Raw genomic sequence first — 19693 nt, 5'->3', positions numbered from 1 at the left:
TTGCTTTGTTTTATGCTAAGAAATGATTGATTGTTTTTGTATGAACTTGCTAGACAATTGAATGTGGTGGGTAGATCTAACCACTAATATTTGGCTACAAAATTAACCATTTGGTGAGAAAGGGAGAAGTTGGAGAGAGAAAAAGGCAGAGTGAGCATTTGAAGATATGGACAGGGAGAAAAAAAAAAAAAAAAGTGCACATTTGAAGGAACAGGTGGAAAGGGTCAAGGAGGGTGAGAGAGACTTTTGAGAGGTGAGCGGGGATCCAATAGAAAATAAGGCTTAGTCTGGGATTCAGCTAAAAAATGTCAATTTTTTATTTTTTGTTTTTTAGTTTTTAGTTTTTAGTTTTTTTTTTCCCCTTAATTTGTATCATTTTTTTTTATAAATACTTTTATGGTCCGTTTAGTGTAGAAGGATTTCAAAAGTAAAAAAAAAAAAAAAAACTAAAAGCTAAAAAAAGTTTACTAATGATAAAATTTTAAAAAAATTGCATTGAAAAAATCTACTAAAGACAAAAAAGGCCAAAAATAATTTGACTTTTTAGTTCCCCTGTGGATTTTTTTTTTCTATATTTTTATTTTTCTTTTTACTTTTTTGATTTGTCTAGTTAAATATAACCTAAAACAATAAAATCTTTTGAAAATTAAAAAAATAAAAAAATCACTAAAGATGAAAAACCAAACAAAAGTCAATCTCAAACTATACTTTAGAAATTATTCACCATCACTAATCGATGTTGTGGTTTTAAATAACATTTTTGGAGTAAGAAAAGAATGATAGTAGCGAGATGCAGAGAGAAAAAGAGTCATGAAGGAGGGAGATATGAGAGGGACAAAGTGGAGAGCGTCGAGGTGTGGTGGCAAGGGCCAGGGGATGCCGCCAAAGGTTGGGGAAGGGATGGGGCGTGGTGGCAGAAGGTTTGAGAAGGGCTAGTCAAAGCACCAAACTAGTTGAAATTAGAGTTTTGGACATTTTAATAATTTAATGAATGATAAAAATGTTATTAAAATATTTAAAATTTAGGATGTCTAACCCCCCAAAAAAACAAAAAATTTAAAGTGCATTTAGAGTCTACCTAATTCTTCATTTCCATATGAAAATTGTTATATATTCTCATCCATAAAATGATTGGGGAGCTTCTTGTTGCAACCAACTATTAGTTGTTCAAACTTTCTTATATTTATACAAAAGATAAGGCCCAGCAATTTGACCGTTAGCCTTGCCTTTGAACGTCTGATGTCTTCAACCGTCTCCCTCCCACACAAGGCAATGTTTGGGAAGTGTTGGTATGACATGTGGGTTTAGGTGGGGTTAGAGTTATTTTAGTCACAAAAAGATAAAATAAGTTTCTTACCTTAATAAAACAAAATGTTACATCTAAATCATAATTATTTTATTTTTTCCCTCACAAAAATCAAAAAAGCCAAAAAGTCTATTTCAAACAAGACTTTTTAGCGTTAGGTTAAAATAGCTAAAAAATTGAAAAGCCAATCCACATCCCAAATGAACCTTATATTTCAAACTTTTTTTCATGAGAAGTATTAAAAATAAATTATAAGAATTATTATTAGTGTTAAAAGATGTATAAAAAATATATTAAAATTATAAATATTTTAATATTTTGTAATTTTTATTGACAACTTTTAAAACTGTCATAAATAAGATTTTTTTTATATATATAATTAAGAAAATGACTTATCACTTTATTTGTCAAAGAATTATTGTCCTTTCATCTTCTTCTTCTTCTCTTTTTTTTTTTTTTAATAGTGCTATATGCATCAATTGATATATTAATTAGTGTATTAACGGATGATATGACATAATTTTAGAAGCTTTGAATTTTTATAATTTGTATAATGGGTGAAGGCATAGTTTTAAAATAATAATTTCATAATTATGTTGATACACTAATTAATATACTAATTGATACATGTAGTACCATCGTTCTTTTGGTTGCTTCGAAAAAGTAATTACTGTCCTTATGGAGAAAAATTATACTTTGCTCTTGGGGCAAAGCCATGTAATGCTCTAAATTATATTTGATTGGCGAAAACAATAGACCTTATCACTTTGGTGCCTCTTTTAGGAGACAAATAGACTAGTGTTCAACCTTAAATCGTGTGAAGGAATGCTCCTAGATGACCCAATACCTTCTCCCTTGTGGGAATGGACATGCGCTATTAATTTCATGAGAAATTGTTATTAGACTTTAGGGGAAATATTAAATAAATTAGAAATAAAAATATTAATTATGATCAGTGAAGACCTGGTGTAATTGATAGATACTAATTTCTCCATTTTCACTATAATATAAATTTATTTTTAAATAAAACTATGCAAAATGTTATAAATAAATGGTTTTTTTTAACCAAATGATATTGAAATTAGACATAATGCATTGATTTCACGCATATTTATTAATGTGAATATCACTGATACCATGTTTAAGTAGTATGAAAATAAAAAAAGGTAGTACACTCTACTATGATGTGAAATAGTTAAAAAGAACAATGCTACAAGAATTGAAAAAAAAATATTTGAAAAATTTGTCATTTGAGCTAATACTGACTTCTCTTTTAATAAAGTTAAAAGGATTTGAGCTAATACTGATAATATAAAAATATAAAAATAAATATGATAAAATATATTTTTTATCGTAAAAAAGATGAAAATATATATTTTTGCCATTCATATGATTAACGGATTATTATTGATGTAAATTAAATCTTTATGAAAGTTTAATACAATTATGTCAAACTTGTGGATCCCACTATATTTTTCTAAATTTCATAGGAGATATATGGTAATTTACCCAAACCTAGAGTCTGTTGCAACTATATTTCCAATGTCTTTCCTTTGTTCAACCAACTTTTCAGGTCTTTTGACCAAAAAAACAGAAAAAAGAAAAAAAATACTAAATAGTAAATACCAATTTTTTTTTTTTTTTTTTTGGTATCCATAAATAACAACTTTTAATAGCATGAAGTACCAACCAATTGAGCAATGGCGAGTTTGGAAATATATATACACACCATATGATATACTACATATGGCACCAACCAAATCTATGAAGCATATATATATATATATATATATATCCTCATCTAATCGGATGGTCTACGAGCCATTAAAACAACAACACTGATAGAAAGTTTTAATTTTAAAACTCTAAAGAAAGTTTTAGTGATGTGGTAAGAGAAAAAAAAAAAAACAAAAACAAAAACAAAAACATAGGCACACACATTACATCACATATGAATCCCGCTCCTTACCATATCACCAGAACTCTCTTTAAAATTCTAAAATTAAAATTCTCAATCTTTATTTTTAAAACAAAGCGGTGACGGTGAGTGAGAGGAGTGGTGATGGAGGACAATAAAAGTGTAAGATGATTGTTAAAATTAATGAATTTTTTTTATTATTAAATTATCAGAATTGTCACTTATTTGTTGACAACGGATATAAATATATAGTTTAAATTTGATATTATTTAAAAAAATTAAGATTTAAATTGAAGCATATAAGTGAGGGTTTGATTTATTAATGTGGTCAAACTTTTAATTTTTTTTAATACCCCCAGCTAAAAAAAATAAATAAAATAAAATAAAAAGAGAAAAGAAAAGAATGTTGTATGATTAGCTATGAAATCAATTTTTTTTAATAAAAAGACTAGGGGCTCAGCTATCTAACCCATCGTCAGCTGCAAATATAAAGCACAAACCAAAGGGACCAAATGATCATTCCATCTTAGCTTTCCCTCTCAATAACAACTAACGAAGTGCCTCAATTGGCACTTGGGAATATCTGATATGTTTCCAACAAAGTCATACAGTTCTAGCTTCTCTGCTAACTGTGTTAGATATGGGTTGTACATCCATTATTTTCTGCTTCTACTTCTACTCTCAGCACAATCTGTCTTAGGCGGCCACATTGTCAAGTATTTACCGGGATACGATGGCGAACTTCCCTTTAAACTTGAAACTGGGTATGCTCTATTTTCAGCATTTTCTTCTTTGAAACTGGTAATGTAATGCCCTTCAAATTCAAAACAACGGCGTCACCCAACAATAAAGTTTTCTGTTATTAGTGTCACGAAACAGTCTCTTTAAAAATAGAGATAGAATTGCGCATATCTTGTCATTACTGAACTTTGCTTTAACAAGAGCCTAGTGCACTGACTCGGAACAAGCTAGATGATGTTACTTGAAACATGTTTTTAGATTTTTGTTGTTTTTGTTTTGCAGATATATTAGAGTAAATGAGTCGGAATTGTTCTACTATTTCATTGAGTCACAAGGGAACCCTCAAGAGGACCCGATTCTCCTTTGGCTCACAGGCGGTCCTGGCTGTTCTTCTTTTTGTGGACTTGTTTATGAAATTGGTATGTTTCTCTTACTTTGTTAAGTACAATTATGGTACCAACACAGAAATCCAAACATAGAATGAATTCTTATGCCAAAATTTGTCTATAGGGTTAAACCAGGTGAGACTGGACTGCCTCTGATGGTCTGAGTGCGGCGCAATCTGAGTTTTCAATAACTTTTTGGGATTATCACGCTTGTACCTTTCCAATTGGCTAACTAACTTTCACTTGACTTTCTCAGACTGTTGCTACTTTCCAGTCTGTGCCCTTATAGTGACACAAGATAATTAGGTTTTGCCCTAAATTACCTATTGATCAACAATGTTTATTAAAAGATATAGTACATTAGTCACCTGATATTTTGCATTCAGATTCTTCATTTAAAATGGTGTGAGAATAACTTTTTAGGTTGTTTAAAAATACCAAGGGTGACATATTATATTGTATAAAAAAATTTCTATAGCTTATTTTTAAAAAAATGTAAGAAACTCTAAAAATTTTATTAATTTTTTTGTCAAATGTCTTATATGGGTGTGAGACTCACACCATATGAGTCTCATGTGGGTCTTATAGCCATGTGAAACATTTGATAAAAAATTTTGTAAATCTTTTTAAATATCTACCATTACTCTTATGTTTATGTAGAAAAATACTGATTGTACTAGTATTTTTTTGGGGATTTAAATGGAAAATGACTGACAAAATTAAATGGTACTATTTTAGAGCTGTTATTCCCTTATTTATTTATAATATTAAAATGGGCTCATTCGTTAGTTATTGTACATGGCTGTTTGGTGATCATTAATTTATGGAGAAATATCAAAATAATAGGAAGTAAGAAAAATAATTCTAAATTTATAAAAGTATAATAGTTACGTAAGTTTAGTGTATAAATTATTCATATTTTCACGAGTTGGAAATCATTTTTCTCCTTCCAACACTTTTCATATTCCCCCATCATTTATTCCCATTAAGGTGTTGGTATGGCATGATTTCATCCCTTTTTTTTCGTTCACAATATTCACACAATTAATCAAACAATTTGATTAGATCGCACAATTGTGATTAATTGAATAGAAAAAACTATGACTTTTGGAAAATGTTGATGACAACCTTAAAAGTTGTTAGTAGTCTTCGTATATGTGTAAAAAGTATATTAAAATTATAAAAATGTTAAAAAAATATATTAAGATTATAAATATTTTGATATATGTAATTATTAATGACAACCTTTAAAACTATTGTTAGCATGACCCATAACTTTTTTAAGAATAGAGATCCTAATCCCAATTGGAGGTTAAATGATTTCACTTATAATAATTGAAAATTTTAAAACTCTCAAGATATTGATTTGTAATTATATTTTAATTTTAAACAGTGAATATTAATTTCAATCAAACAATCAACAATAAATCGATACAACGATTTAACGTGAAAAAAATTATAATTGGAGCACCTCCAATTGTGATAAAAAAATCATGAGCCAAAACTACAAACAATCTACTAAGAAGACAAAAATGAATTACATAAGAGTACTCTTAATTACCTAACGAAAATTCACGTCCAAATTGACCCATACCCGATGTGCCTTTTCTATCACCGTCTTCACCTTGGAATTGCTTTGCCTAACATTGAATTCACAATGCCAATCTTGAATTCAGGACGATGAGCCATTCCAAAATCTACCAAAACTTTAAGGTTGAGCTCTTTGAAATCCACCGAAGCACACCTCTCTCTTTTGTAAATGAAATAATAAAAACAAACTCCTTGATGATGTCAATATGAAACTTGTAAATTCATCGATCACTCTCAAATCATCAAAGAAATCAACATATAAATATCATCAAATATTGAAAACCTTAGTCGCTCTCCTCTCTGAAAATTTGGACGGGTTAAACCCTAAAAATAGCAAACGGCACACTTTATACTAAACAGAGTCGCAAAGACTGCTTGAGCAAAATGAGAAAAGACGGTGCAAACATATAGGTCAACCGCTCGAGCGCAACATCAACCGCTCGAGTGGTAAAACTTGTCTCCTAGAAGTTCAGACGTAAATAGAGCTACTAGATGGACCATTCATCGCATGAGCACACAAATGACCGCTCGAGTGTTCAAACAACTCTGGTTTGTTAAAACAAAAGAGCAAATAAAATTACAACTAAAAGAAATTTTGTCAAACGAAATTGCTAATTAAAAAAATTTAACAATAATAATAATAATAGTAGTAGCAGTAAGGGTTAGATGTTTTTTTTTTAATTAATTATTACTTCGTATAATTTTATTTCTTCAATTTTGCAATTGTACATTAAAGACCGCTCTCAGCCATCAAAAGTCGTATATTTGACAGTGAAGAGTTCTAAATGCGGAGTATTAAAATTAAAGGATGATATGATATTTAATAATAGTTGAAATAAAGTAAAATATAATCAACCTTAATAATAATAATAAGTCAACAATCTTATTCTTGTTTGTTTATTTAATTTTTATTGCATGGCTTCTTTTGTTTCCATATAGGTCCAATGGAGTTTGTAATTCAAAATTACACCGGGGGTCTACCAAAATTGAGATATTATCCATACGCATGGACAAAGGTGAAATAATAATAATACTTAATCTTTGTGTGTATTTTTATTTTCTTTTATTTTAAATTATTATAAAAATAATGGTGAAAATTTTAATTGTCAAGACTGCTAGCATTATATTTCTTGATGAACCCGTGGGGACCGGGTTCTCCTACTCAAGAACTGCGGACGGTTGGCCAACCTCAGACTCCAAGTCAGCAGAACAATCTTACCAATTCCTTAGAAAGGTTAGAAACTACAAAAAAAAAAAAAAAAAAAAAAAAAATTGTTATAATAGACCCATCGAATAAAACACATGATATTACATAACAATATCACTAAATCAAATTTTTTATATTTCCATAGTGATAAAAAAGGTTTGTTTGGGAAGTGTGTTGATTTTTTTGATTTTTTTGGCTATTTTAGCCTGAGGCTAAAAAGTCTCATTTGGGAAGAGCTTTTGGCTTTTGGCTTTTTTGGCTTTTTTGTGAGAAAAAAATGTAATGTTTATAAATTGGATGTGATATTTTGTCTTATTAGATTAAAAAGTTTATTTTATTTTTTGTGATTATTTTAGCCAAAAATGCCTGACTTTTTTCTTTCCAAACCAAGGCTATATGGTTTGGTTAATTTCATTCGTAATTTTTTATTAACAAATTGCACCCCATATGATTTTGTCTCGATTGGACTCTATATTTGTTACTCGTGCACATACACCTTGAACCTTTTTATTGGAAGCTAAGGGTTACAATTAGTTCAAATTTAAAGATAATATCTTAGGGATTACATTTTTTTTTATTTTTTTAAAATCTTTTTTTATGTGTCTTAAGCAAACATGATTTTCTGTATGTATCATGGTTTTAATTTTAATTATTTTTAAAAATTTTGCTCTTAATTTGCTTATATTTTTGTTGTGAAATATGATTGCAGTGGTTTGATGAACACCCTCAATATCTAGCAGTTCAACTATTTGTTGGTGGTGATTCTTATTCAGGCATTACTGTCCCATTGGTCACTAAAAAGATTGTTGATGGTGACTTCTTACTCTCTTCACAACTAAATCTTTAATTTGCACACAACAGTCTCGTCATTGATACACATCTCCTCCATAAATTCCAACTCTTTAAGCTTAGTTTTTGTTTTGTGGGTTTGCAGGTAATAAAGATGGAGTCAAGCCATTTATGAACCTCAAGGTACATGTTTCAATATAAAAGGAACTTGGATACTTCTAGTTAGTCTCTTAAAATTCTTTTAATTCATTGGTCATTAATTCTTTAAATGGTATAAATCAATTTTCTTTGAACAGTAATGTCACAAATCAAAAGAAAAGAAAAAAATCACAGAAAAGAATGCAGTAAAATTACTGAAAAAAATATGGGTTTTTAGTATAAATGCTTCTTTGAATTTGAAGGAAGCCTATCAATAGTCTGCCAATCAATGCCTATCATATGCTTGTTAAAAAGCCTATGTGAAGTAGATGGCATGTTGGGTTATCCTGTTTGTTTTAGTAGACTCTTGATCTTATGTGTGGACTAATTGTTGGGTGTTTGTGGGTTTTGAGGTTCTTATGATTGGTAGGGCACGTATCAATCTTGTTGGGATGTGCCTTTTATGCAATCTTCTTCTTCTTCTTCTTCTTCTTCTTTTTTTTTTTTTTTTTTTTTTTTTTTTTTTTTTTTTTTTTTCAGGGGGGTGGGGTAAATAATTGTGTGCGGCCTTTTCTTTAAATAAAAATTGGTTGTTTTGGCTAATCCAAAAGCGCTTCTTTGTGTTTGAAATGGTGTCAGGGATACTTACTTGGGAGCCCACGAACAGATTCAGTTATTGATGAGAATTCAAAAGTAGTTTTTGCTCATAGGATGGCACTTATATCGGATGAGATTTATGAGGTGATTTGAACTCTTCCGCTATAAAAATCACCGAATATATTTACACTTCATTCTGATATCTGATGTGATTTCCATGAGGTGATTTGAACTCTTCCACTGTAAAAATCATCTAATTTACTCACACTTCATTCTGTTATATGACGTAAAAATCACTTAATTTCAAATATCAGACAATTTAGAGGCACTTATTTATGTCCAGACTAAGCATAGGTAGTTCTTTAAATGTTACTTTGCATGCAAAGTACAAACTATTGTCATCTTCATCATTTTTTTTTAAAACATCTTCATCATCTTCGTCATTGAAAGTCAAATTTTAGCCCACAAAAAACCGATTTTTCTAATTGTAATGGTTTAATGCTCAGCATATGTACTTCTTTAAATGTTAGTTTGCATACAAAGTACAAGCTGTTGTCATCTTCATCATTTTTTTTTTTTTTTTTGAAAATATCTTCATTATTGAAAGTCAAATTTTAGCCCACAAAAAACAAATTTTCTAATTTTAATGGCTTAATGCTCTTTCCAGAATGCCAAAAAGGGTTGCAATGAGACTTATGTGAATATAGACCCAGCAAACACAGCATGTATAGTTGCGCTCGGCAATATCAAAACGGTTAGATGGATCATTACTTGTTTTTAATTTTAGTTCAAACATAGTCTTCTTCAAATTCTTTGGGCTTGAAGGTGAACGAAATCTTGACTTTGCAGTGCATTAAAGAGCTGTTTCGCAATGATATTTTGGAACCGAAATGTGTTTTTGCAACTCCTGACCCTGGAGAAGAACCTGCAGCACGAAGGTCTCTTGAAGAAGGTCCTTCAGATTTCCTTCTCTCACCTCCAATGATCCCGAATCTTTGGTGCCGAGTAATCTCTCTCTCTCTCTCTCTCTGAACTTTTTGGTTGTGTTCTCATTTTTCATATTTTCAGAAACTAAGCAATAAAAAGTTCAAAAATACCCACCGTCTTCAATTTTGTGTGAAAACAATTAAAAAAGTAGGAGACAACTTTTTTGGTGTCACATAAAAAGTGGGTTATTTTCAGAATATTATTATTAACTTTTCTTTCTTTTTTTTTTGGAAATAGTTCACAAAACAAGATTCACTCTCTTTGAATACACATTGTACTAGAAATGTGGAGAGCTAGAAAGTTGAACTATTTTACTTCTTTTACAGAATTTTAATTATGTACTCTCCTACATCTGGTCAAATGATGATACTGTTCAAGAAGCTTTACATGTTCGAAAGGTATATTGAATGATCACAGCCTTAATTATATATACTTTATATGATCCCACTGAATGACAAATAACGTATCAATGATGGAGCACAATTAGGGATCTGTATTGAATTGGGAGAGATGCAACAAAAGCTTATCATACACAAAAGACATCTTGACTGTTGTTCCTGTTCATGAAGAACTCAAAGAATTAGGCTTAGAAGTGCTTGTGGAGACGTAAGCTTTCTTAACTTTCCATGATCTTGGCTATATTTTGGTATTTTGGATTTGTATGAGACAATCAAATGATCAAAGATACAACATATGACAGAACTCATGATGAAAACCAAGGATGTAATATGCTAAACCTGTATTGTTTGCTAGATTAGGCAAGACCTAAAAGCATATATATTAATGGAAAATGGAATGCAAAGAGAATTTTTATTCAAAACCCCTCCATAATGATGAGTCACAATGGTTGGTGTTTTGATTTTAAATGAAGTATCAGAAGTAGTGATCATTTTGGCATGAAAATTTTTGTACAGAATCTTTATTTGTATATAATTACTCTTTGACATTATGAGCCAGAGTGGGTTTTGATTTGAAATGAAAAGACTAAAATCATTGTGTATAATAATGCGGTACAAGTAACGTTACTTTGAATGATTCAATATTCACCTTACTAACTTCTTATGTATATGAGGAAGAAAGCAAATTGAATTTTTCAGCCTCATAACAACTCTTATGAATCAGGCAAGCAAAACTGAAGGTTATTTCTGATCTACTAGGGTGCATCTTGAATTAAAACAATGCAAGCTGCCTCATACTTTGCTAGCTAGGCAATAATTAATGTGATGAACTTAAGTGAATTTAGTTATGTTTGAGCCAAAAGTATTCGATCTTTGCTCACGAAAATATTTATTCTCTTTTCTCCACAGTGGTGACCGTGACATGGTTGTTCCGTTTGTGGGTACTGTGAAATGGATAAAGTCTCTGAATTTGACAGTTGTCAATGATTGGAGGCCATGGTTCGTCGACGGTCAAGTTGCAGGGTAAGTTTTTTTTTTTTTTTTTACTTTCAAGTTTCTTATGATCTTATAAGGTATTTAAATAAACTTTTTGATGAATGCAGATACACAGTAAAGTATTCTGAGCATGGGTATCGTTTGACATATGCAACTGTAAAAGTAAGAAAAAAAAAGTCTCTCAATTACTTTCTTCACTGTGATGTACAAATTAAAAATTAAAGAAAAATTACATGCAAGATTTACTTTTTTTTTGCCATTTGCAGGGTGCAGGTCACACAGCTCCAGAGTACTATCGCAGGGAATGCTATTACATGTTTGACAGATGGATTCATTACTATCCTATTTAGTCTCAATATATATATATATATATTAGGCTGACCAAATTAATATGTTCCATGAGTTCAACCTCATGTAGTGAGCTTGGTTTATTATTAAATAAACTTAATTGTGTTTTAGTCTTGTACTTATGAGAATCTGAGAAATAATATAAATCTCTCCAAAGTTATTAATGAAGTTTTACATAATTGCTTTGTTTTATGCTAAGAAATGATTGATTGTTTTTGTATGAACTTGCTAGACAATTGAATGTGGTGGGTAGATCTAACCACAAATATTTGGCTACAAAATTAACCATTTGGTGAGAAAGGGAGAAGTAGGAGGGAGAAAAAGGCAGAGTGAGCATTTGAAGATATGGAAAGGGAGACAAAAAAAAAAAAAAAAGAAAAAAGTGCACATTTGAAGGAAGAGGTGGAAAGGGTCAAGGAGGGTGAGAGAGACTTTTGAAAGGTGAGCGGGGATCCAATAGAAATTGAGGCTTAGTCTGGGATTCAGCTAAAAAATGTCAATTTTTTATTTTTTGTTTTTTAGTTTTTAGTTTTTAGTTTTTTTTTCCCCTTAATTTGTATCATTTTTTTTTTTATGTAAATACTTTTATGGTCCGTTTAGTGTAGAAGGATTTCAAAAGTAAAAAAAAAAAAAAAAAAGCCTAAAAGCTAAAAAAAGTTTACTAATGATAAAATTTTGAAAAAATTTAAAAAAATTGCATTGAAAAAATCTACTAAAGACAAAAAAGGCCAAAAATAATTTGACTTTTTAGTTCCCCTGTGGATTTTTTTTCTATATTTTTATTTTTCTTTTTACTTTTTTGATTTGTCTAGTTAAATATAACCTAAAACGATAAAATCTTTTGAAAATTAAAAAAATAAAACAATCACTAAAGATGAAAAACCAAACAAAAGTCAATCTCAAACTACACCTAAGAAATTATTCACCATCACTAATCGATGTTGTGATTTTAAATAACATTTTTGGAATAAGAAAAGAATGATAGTAGCGAGATGCAGAGAGAAAAGGAGTCATGAAGGAGGGAGATATGAGAGGGACAAAGTGGAGAGCGTCGAGGTGTGGTGGCAAGGGCCAGGGGATGCCGCCAAAGGTTGGGGAAGGGATGGGGCGTGGCGGCAGAAGGTTTGAGAAGGGCTAGTCAAAGCACCAAACTAGTTGAAATTAGAGTTTTGGACATTTTAATAATTTAATGAATGATAAAAATGTTATTAAAATATTTAAAATTTAGGATGTCTAACCCCCCAAAAAAACAAAAAATTTAAAGTGCATTTAGAGTCTACCTAAATCTTCATTTCCATATGAAAATTGTTATATATTCTCATCCATAAAATGATTGGGGAGCTTCTTGTTGCAACCAACTATTAGTTGTTCAAACTTTCTTATATTTATACAAAAGATAAGGCCCAGCAATTTGACCGTTAGCCTTGCCTTTGAACGTCTGATGTCTTCAACCGTCTCCCTCCCACACAAGGCAATGTTTGGGAAGTGTTGGTATGATCGTGACCCATTTGTTTATGTGCACGTTTGACATGTGGGTTTAGGTGGGGTTAGAGTTATTTTAGTCACAAAAAGATAAAATAAGTTTTTTATCTTAATAAGACAAAATGTTATATATAAATCATAATTATTTTATTTTTTCTCTCACAAAAATAAAAAAAGTCAAAAAGTTTATTTCAAATAAGATTTTTTAGCGTTAGGTTAAAATAGCTAAAAAATTGAAAAGCCAATCCACATCCCAAATGAACCTTATATTTCAAACTTTTTTTCATGAGAAGTATTAAAAATAAATTATAAGAATTATTATTAGTGTTAAAAGATGTATAAAAAATATATTAAAATTAAAAATATTTTAATATTTTGTAATTTTTATTGACAACTTTTAAAACTGTCATAAATAAGATTTTTTTTATATATAATTAAGAAAATGACTTATCACTTTATTTGGCAAAGAATTATTGTCCTTTCTTCTTCTTCTTTTTTTTTAATAATGCTATATGCATCAATTGATATATTAATTAGTGTATTAACAGATGATGTGACATAATTTTAGAAGTTTTGAATTTTTGTAATTTGTATAATGGGTGAAGGCATAGTTTTAAAATAACAATTTCATAATTATGTTGATACACTAATTAATACACTAATTGATACATGTAGTACCATCGTTCTTTTAGTTGCTTTGAAAAAATAATTACTGTCCTTATGGAGAAAAATTATACTTTGCTCTAGGGGTAAAGCCATGTAGTGCTCGAAATTATATTTGATTGGCGAAAACAATAGACCTTATCACTTTGGTGTCTCTTTTAGGAGACAAATAGAGGGGATTTGGTGATAGCCCCCTCACTATCTATTTTGTCTTTTAAAAGGACAAGAATTATATAAGTACTTTCAAAATTTCCTAATATTTTAAAATTTGTTTCTTTTACTATATTATCCTCATATCTATCAACTCTCCTATTAAGCTATCTTCACTGTGTATTTCAGAGTAAAATTTTACTCTATATAAAAGTAAAATTTTACTCTGAATAAGAGTAAAATGTTACATTCTGAAACTAAAAGTAAAATTTTACTCAGAAAAACGAGTAAACTGTGAGACTCTGAAGCTAAAAGTAAAATTTTACTCTGTATAAAAGTAAAATTTTACTCTGAAAAACTAGTAAAATGTTAGACTCTACACAAAAATAAAATTTTACTCTGTATAAAAGTAAAATTTTAGTCTGAAAAATGAGTAAACTGTGAGACTCTGAAGCTAAAAGTAAAATTTTACTCTGTATAAAAGTAAAATTTTAGTCTGAAAAATGAGTAAACTGTGAGACTCTGAAGCTAAAAGTAAAATTTTACTCTGTATAAAAGTAAAATTTTACTCTGAAAAACTAGTAAAATGTTAGACTCTACACAAAAGTAAAATTTTACTCTGTATAAAAGTAAAATTTTACTCTGAAAAACGAGTAAACTGTGAGACTCTTAAGCTAAAATTAAAATTTTACTCTACACAAAAGTAAAAAAGCGAAGGCAGTGTTTGTGGAGGCTGAAGTGTTTGGCAATGACCACCTATTGATAGTAAAATTTTACTGTCATTCTCACACCAGAGTAAAATTTTACTCTCATTATCTGAAACAAAAAACAGAGTGGTTCTGTCAAATGAAATTAGATCAAAAACAACAAAAATAAATCCAAAAAAAAAAAAAAAACAAAAAAAAAAAAAAACAAAAATTAATCAACAAATCAACATATCTAATTGAGAAGAAAAACTTCTAAAACTCGATCAACAATCACAAATCTCAATAAAAAGAATACATGTGTTCAACAGCACTCATACACACAAATATATATATATATATATATACATATATTCAAAACTAAGCGATCAATTCATTGCTCTTTGGAGTAACAACGATCAATTCAAAGACGATCTGTTTCTTCTCGTAGACGATCTCCTTCGATTTCCGGCACCGGAGGACAATTTTCTGGCCCGTAGTTGATTTTGTTCCCGATGTTCTTGATGAGTTCATTGTAGAGATCGGTTTCGGCATTGTTGATTGCCAGAGTTTCGCCTGATAACTAACCGGACTTGGCTAAAAGAGTGATGACGATGACGCTAGCGGTGTTGGCGAGGTCTGAAGCTTCCAGATCTGAAGCTTGAAGGAGTTAGAGAAGGGAGAGAGGGAGGAGAAAGACAGAGAAGGTGGGGAGAGAGTGGGTAGAGAATGTGGAAAAATTTAGTTGATGGTATAATAGTCTAATAAAATATTTAAATAATAAATTTTGTCATTTATGCAAGATTTTATAATTATGAGGGGGTTTAGAAAGTATAATTTTTTTCTTAGTCTTTTTAACAATGAAAGGAAGGTAAAGAGGGTTTATAGCCAAATTTTCCGACAAATAGACTAGTGTCCAACCTTAAATCGTGTGAAGGAATGCTCCTAGATGACCCAATACCTTCTCCCTTGTGGGAATGGACATGCGCTATTAATTTCATGAGAAGATGTTATTAGACTTTAGGGGAAATATTAAATAAATTAGAAATAAAAATATAAATTATGATCAGTGAAAATCTGGTGTAATTGATAGATACTAATTTCTCCATTTTCCCTTTAATATAAATTTATTTTTAAATAAAAATATGCAAAATGTTATAAATAAATGGTTTTTTTTAACCAAATGTTATTGAAATTAGACAGAATGCATTGATTTCAGGTATATTTATTAATGTGAATCTCACTGCTACCATGTTTAAGTAGTATGAAAATAAAAATAAATAAATTAAAAAAGGTAGTATATTCTACTATGATGTGAAATAGTTAAAAAGAACAATGCTACAAGAATTGAAAAAAAAAATATTTGAAAAATTTGTCATCTAATGACATCTTAAAAAAAAACATATAACAAGTTTTATAGTTTTGACATTATTCACTGACTTCTCTTTTAATAAAGTTAAAAGTATCTGAGTTAATATTGATAATATAAAAATATAAAAATAAATAAGACAAAATATATTTTTTATGGTAAAAAAGATGAAAAAATATATATTTTCCATTCATATGATTAATGGATTATTAATGATGTAAATTAAATCTTTAAGAAAGTTTAATACAATTATGTCAAACTTGTGGATCCCACTATATGTTTCTAAATTTCATAGGAGATATTGTTGGAACAATCTTCTGTGTATATAAAAAACTTGAAATAAATTCAAACAAAACAAATAAATAACATATCAGATTTATTTATCGAACCCAAATAAAATTAAGACCAAGTCAAGTGTGTGACACTCTGTCCTTAAGACAGATTCGCCCCACTACGGTACTTACGGTTGAGTGGCGTCTATCTCCTAGGATACAATGATCTTCACAAATTGTAGTAGTACTCCAAACAATTTGTTCGGTGAACCAAACCTGTGCTCTAACTCTCTGAATATTTATTCCTAAAACTAAAATGAAGAATAATTCACTTAAAAGAAAATGGACAGCAAAGGAACAAAATTTCAGCCTAAATTTTTCCTAACCCAGATGCTCTGGACTGCAGCAAAATGAATATATATATATAGGCAACACAAAAAAAACCCGAACAGGTACCTATGTTTGAAGTGAAAAGGTGTACCAATATGTTTAAACAGGAAACCAACTTTTCAAAGTTGGTTTTGACCGTTACACAAGAATTGGTTTGACCGTTGCACAAAGAAAACAAATTTGAAAAAAGTTTTCATTGCTCAAACAAAGGAACAGCAGGTTGATTTATTAATTAAACTATTTCAAATATATATATATATATATATTAAACTAATTAAATATATATATATATATATATATATTAAACTATTGAAATAGTTAAATAAATAAATAAATAAAGAGGTACAAACTTTAGGAAACATTTAAGGAACCTAAAATTTAAATTTAGAATTAAATTAAATTCTAAAATTACACATTTTAAGAAACCACTTAGGAACTCAAAATTTGAATTTAGAATTAAATTAAATTCCCACAATAATTTTTATTGAAAAAATTCAAAAGAATTTTATCTAAAGAATTAATGTTAAAACCGAAAACGACGTCATCTTTCCATTCACTCATAAATGGTTTTGACGTTCCGTCTTCATCACTTCACCTCTTCGGACCCACCCCAAAAGACGTTTGGGGTCCACCCAAATTGGGTTAAAAAATATGCCTATATAAAACCATTTTTTCCAACAGATATATAGTAATTTACCCACAAATATTTATCAACCAAATCACTCTCTTTGATCAAACCTAGACTCTATTGCAACTATATTTCCAATGTCTTTCCTTTGTTCAACCAACTTTTCAAGTCTTTTGACCAAAAAAACAGAACAAAGAAAAAAAAATACTAAATAGTAAATACCATTTTTTTTTTTTTTGGTAAACATAAGTACCAACTTTTAACAGCATGAAGTACCAACCAATTGAGCAATGGCGAGTTTGGAAATATATATACACACCATATGATATACGACATATGGCACCAACCAAATCTATGAAGCATATATATATCCTCGTCTAATCGGATGGTCCACAAGATCACACACATGACAGCCCAACAAAACAAAGCATGGCACCAACCAAATCTATGATATACTAGAAAGAACACTTTCGGCGACTACTTTTCCCGACTAAACTAAATTTAGTCGTCAAAGGTATACACATTAGCTACTAAAAATCTGTTTGTTGCCAATGGTAGACATATTAGCTACCAAACAATATTTGGTCGCCAAAGGTAAATTCGTTAGCAACTAAACCTGTTTGGTCGGTAACTAAACCTGTTTGGTCGATAAAAGTCCAATATTCTGCTACTAAAACTATATGTTGTCGGAATTGCCTTTACTTGTGGCGACTAATTACCTGTTAGTCGTTAAAAATATAATTTTGGGCGACTAAATATGATTTTGGTCGCTAATTGCACAATCTTGATAAATTATAAAAATTTTTTATAGGTATTTATTTAATTTTTGGCTACTAATTGTATGTTAATTGTGGAAAAGACCAATATGTAGATATTATTAATTCATTTTTGGCTACAAATGTGTTTTAGTCGTGCAAAATAAGGGTTTGGGCAACTATTTCAATTTTGGTCGCTAAATCTGAACGCTTTACCGACTATAATTCAGTAGCCAAACATTCACTAAATTGTGGAGGGAATATTAAATATTTCATAAAACTTTTAGCGAACAAATTTCAGTTTGGTCGGGAATAAATATTTTTTGGTATTATTTTTATTGCAATAGAAGTCCACTTTCCTCCCTCTCGCACTCTCGCCTCTGTCACTGCTCTGTCTCCATCGCCATCACCGCAAGGCTAGCTGGATCATCACTTTGTCTCCCTCCTAGGTATGTCCTTTATTTCACCTCTCTCTCTCTCTCTCTCTCTCTCTCTCTCTCTCTCTCTCTGTGCATCTCCCTCACAATTTCATGCCTCCTTCTCTGTATGGCCTCTCGGTTTCCCTCTTTCTCTCTCTCGCTGTTTACACACACACACATACATGAATATATTTATATACACACACACATACACAAATCATATATACACAACCTTGATTCCATATTTAATCGATTATACACTGGTACACTCACGCCTTTGTGACTGGGTCTCACTCACGCCTCTACCCTTTTCTCTATAGTTTTGTCTCTATCGCCATCACCGCAAGGGTTGCTGGATCATCGCATAGTCTCCCTTCCAGGTATGTCCTTCATTTCGCATTTGTCTCTCCCTCTCTTTGTATCTCCCTCTCGATTTCCCTCTCTCTGTCTCTGTACTACAACAAAAACAGATAAAGATCACACTTTTTTTATGTGATGTATGTTTTTTAATCACACTTTTTAAGTTTTATTGAAGTGTGATCTTTGAGAGTGTGATTAAAAAGAGTCATTTTTAATCACACTTTTTAAGTGTCATTAAAAAATGATTCATCACACCTTTTAAATGTGATTAAAAACATTTAGATCACATCTTTTAAGTGTGATTAAAAACATTTAGACCACATCTTTTAAGTGTGATTAAAAACATTTAAATCACATCTTTTATCTTTTAAGTGTGATTAAAAACATTTAGATCACATCTTTTAAGTGTGATTAATAACATTTAGATCACATCTTTTAAGTGTGATAAATAACTAATAAAACCTGTGATAAAAAAAAATTCGACATATTTGAAAAATAATCAATATTATTTTTGTACGCGCATTTGAAGAATATAATACACAATATATACTATATTTTAAATCACAACCATATATTGAATAGAATAACGTCATATATTTCATAAATGAAAGTTAAATGTTCAAAAGTATATACAAAGGAATTAATAAAAAGTTTTTAACTGTAATTACACATTAAAAAATATATAAAAAACTTAAAAAAACTAAATTCTTGAATTCTTTAACCATATTTTGCATCTCTCCAGGAAATTTCTAACCTGAAAAATAAAAACAAAAATTAATTCAAAAACCGCTAAAATCAAAAAATATATTATGAAAATGGAATAAATCTAAAGAATCGTAAAACATAGCTCAAGGAAAGAATCAGAAAGAAAAATATATATAACCACTTCATTTTTAGGAATTAATCATTGCTAATGCTATTAGGTCCCAACATAATGAAGAGTACATCTAGAATTTCAAAGAGCAGCTGCTCAATCACTTCGATAATACAAGTCAAACAATTGAAAATGCAACTTAATATGTTTAAATTCTATCATGATTAAAATGTATATGTTATAATTACAATGGCAATTCATTATCAAATATTTGCAATATAAAACATATGCATGAAATGACACTCAC

At 29.8% G+C, this 19693-nt stretch overlaps 1 protein-coding gene across 2 annotated transcripts; it reads left to right on the top strand.

Annotated features, from left to right (window-relative positions):
* Positions 1-3696: 3696 nt before the first annotated feature.
* Positions 3697-11580, top strand: LOC114295716 (serine carboxypeptidase-like 18). 2 transcript variants are annotated; one of them, XM_028240029.2, is made up of 14 exons: positions 3698-3988; positions 4248-4384; positions 6881-6957; positions 7053-7175; positions 7858-7960; positions 8083-8120; positions 8715-8816; positions 9340-9426; positions 9522-9677; positions 9986-10057; positions 10147-10265; positions 10967-11080; positions 11161-11215; positions 11320-11580. In XM_028240029.2, the coding sequence occupies exons 1-14, from the start codon at positions 3813-3815 to the stop codon at positions 11401-11403; spliced, it is 1443 nt and encodes a 480-aa protein (XP_028095830.1). In that variant the 5' UTR covers positions 3698-3812; the 3' UTR covers positions 11404-11580. The 2 variants fall into 2 exon arrangements, with proteins under 2 accessions (XP_028095831.1, XP_028095830.1); XM_028240030.2 differs by lacking the exon at positions 7053-7175 and having other exon boundaries at positions 3697-3988.
* Positions 11581-19693: the final 8113 nt, after the last annotated feature.

Source organism: Camellia sinensis, chromosome 2 (assembly GCF_055761805.1).
Source record: "Camellia sinensis isolate YWXY chromosome 2, ASM5576180v1, whole genome shotgun sequence".
Taxonomy (NCBI): domain Eukaryota; kingdom Viridiplantae; phylum Streptophyta; class Magnoliopsida; order Ericales; family Theaceae; genus Camellia; species Camellia sinensis.
This window is presented reverse-complemented; position numbering and strand designations above follow the sequence as displayed.

Coding starts and splice junctions, on each gene's coding strand:
- LOC114295716 (XM_028240029.2), top strand. CDS start 3,813: ATGTTTCCAACAAAGTCATACAGTTCTAGCTTCTCTGCTAACTGTGTT. Junction 3,989..4,247: donor CCCTTTAAACTTGAAACTGG/GTATGCTCTATT, acceptor TTTGTTTTGCAG/ATATATTAGAGTAAATGAGT. Junction 6,958..7,052: donor ATCCATACGCATGGACAAAG/GTGAAATAATAA, acceptor TTAATTGTCAAG/ACTGCTAGCATTATATTTCT.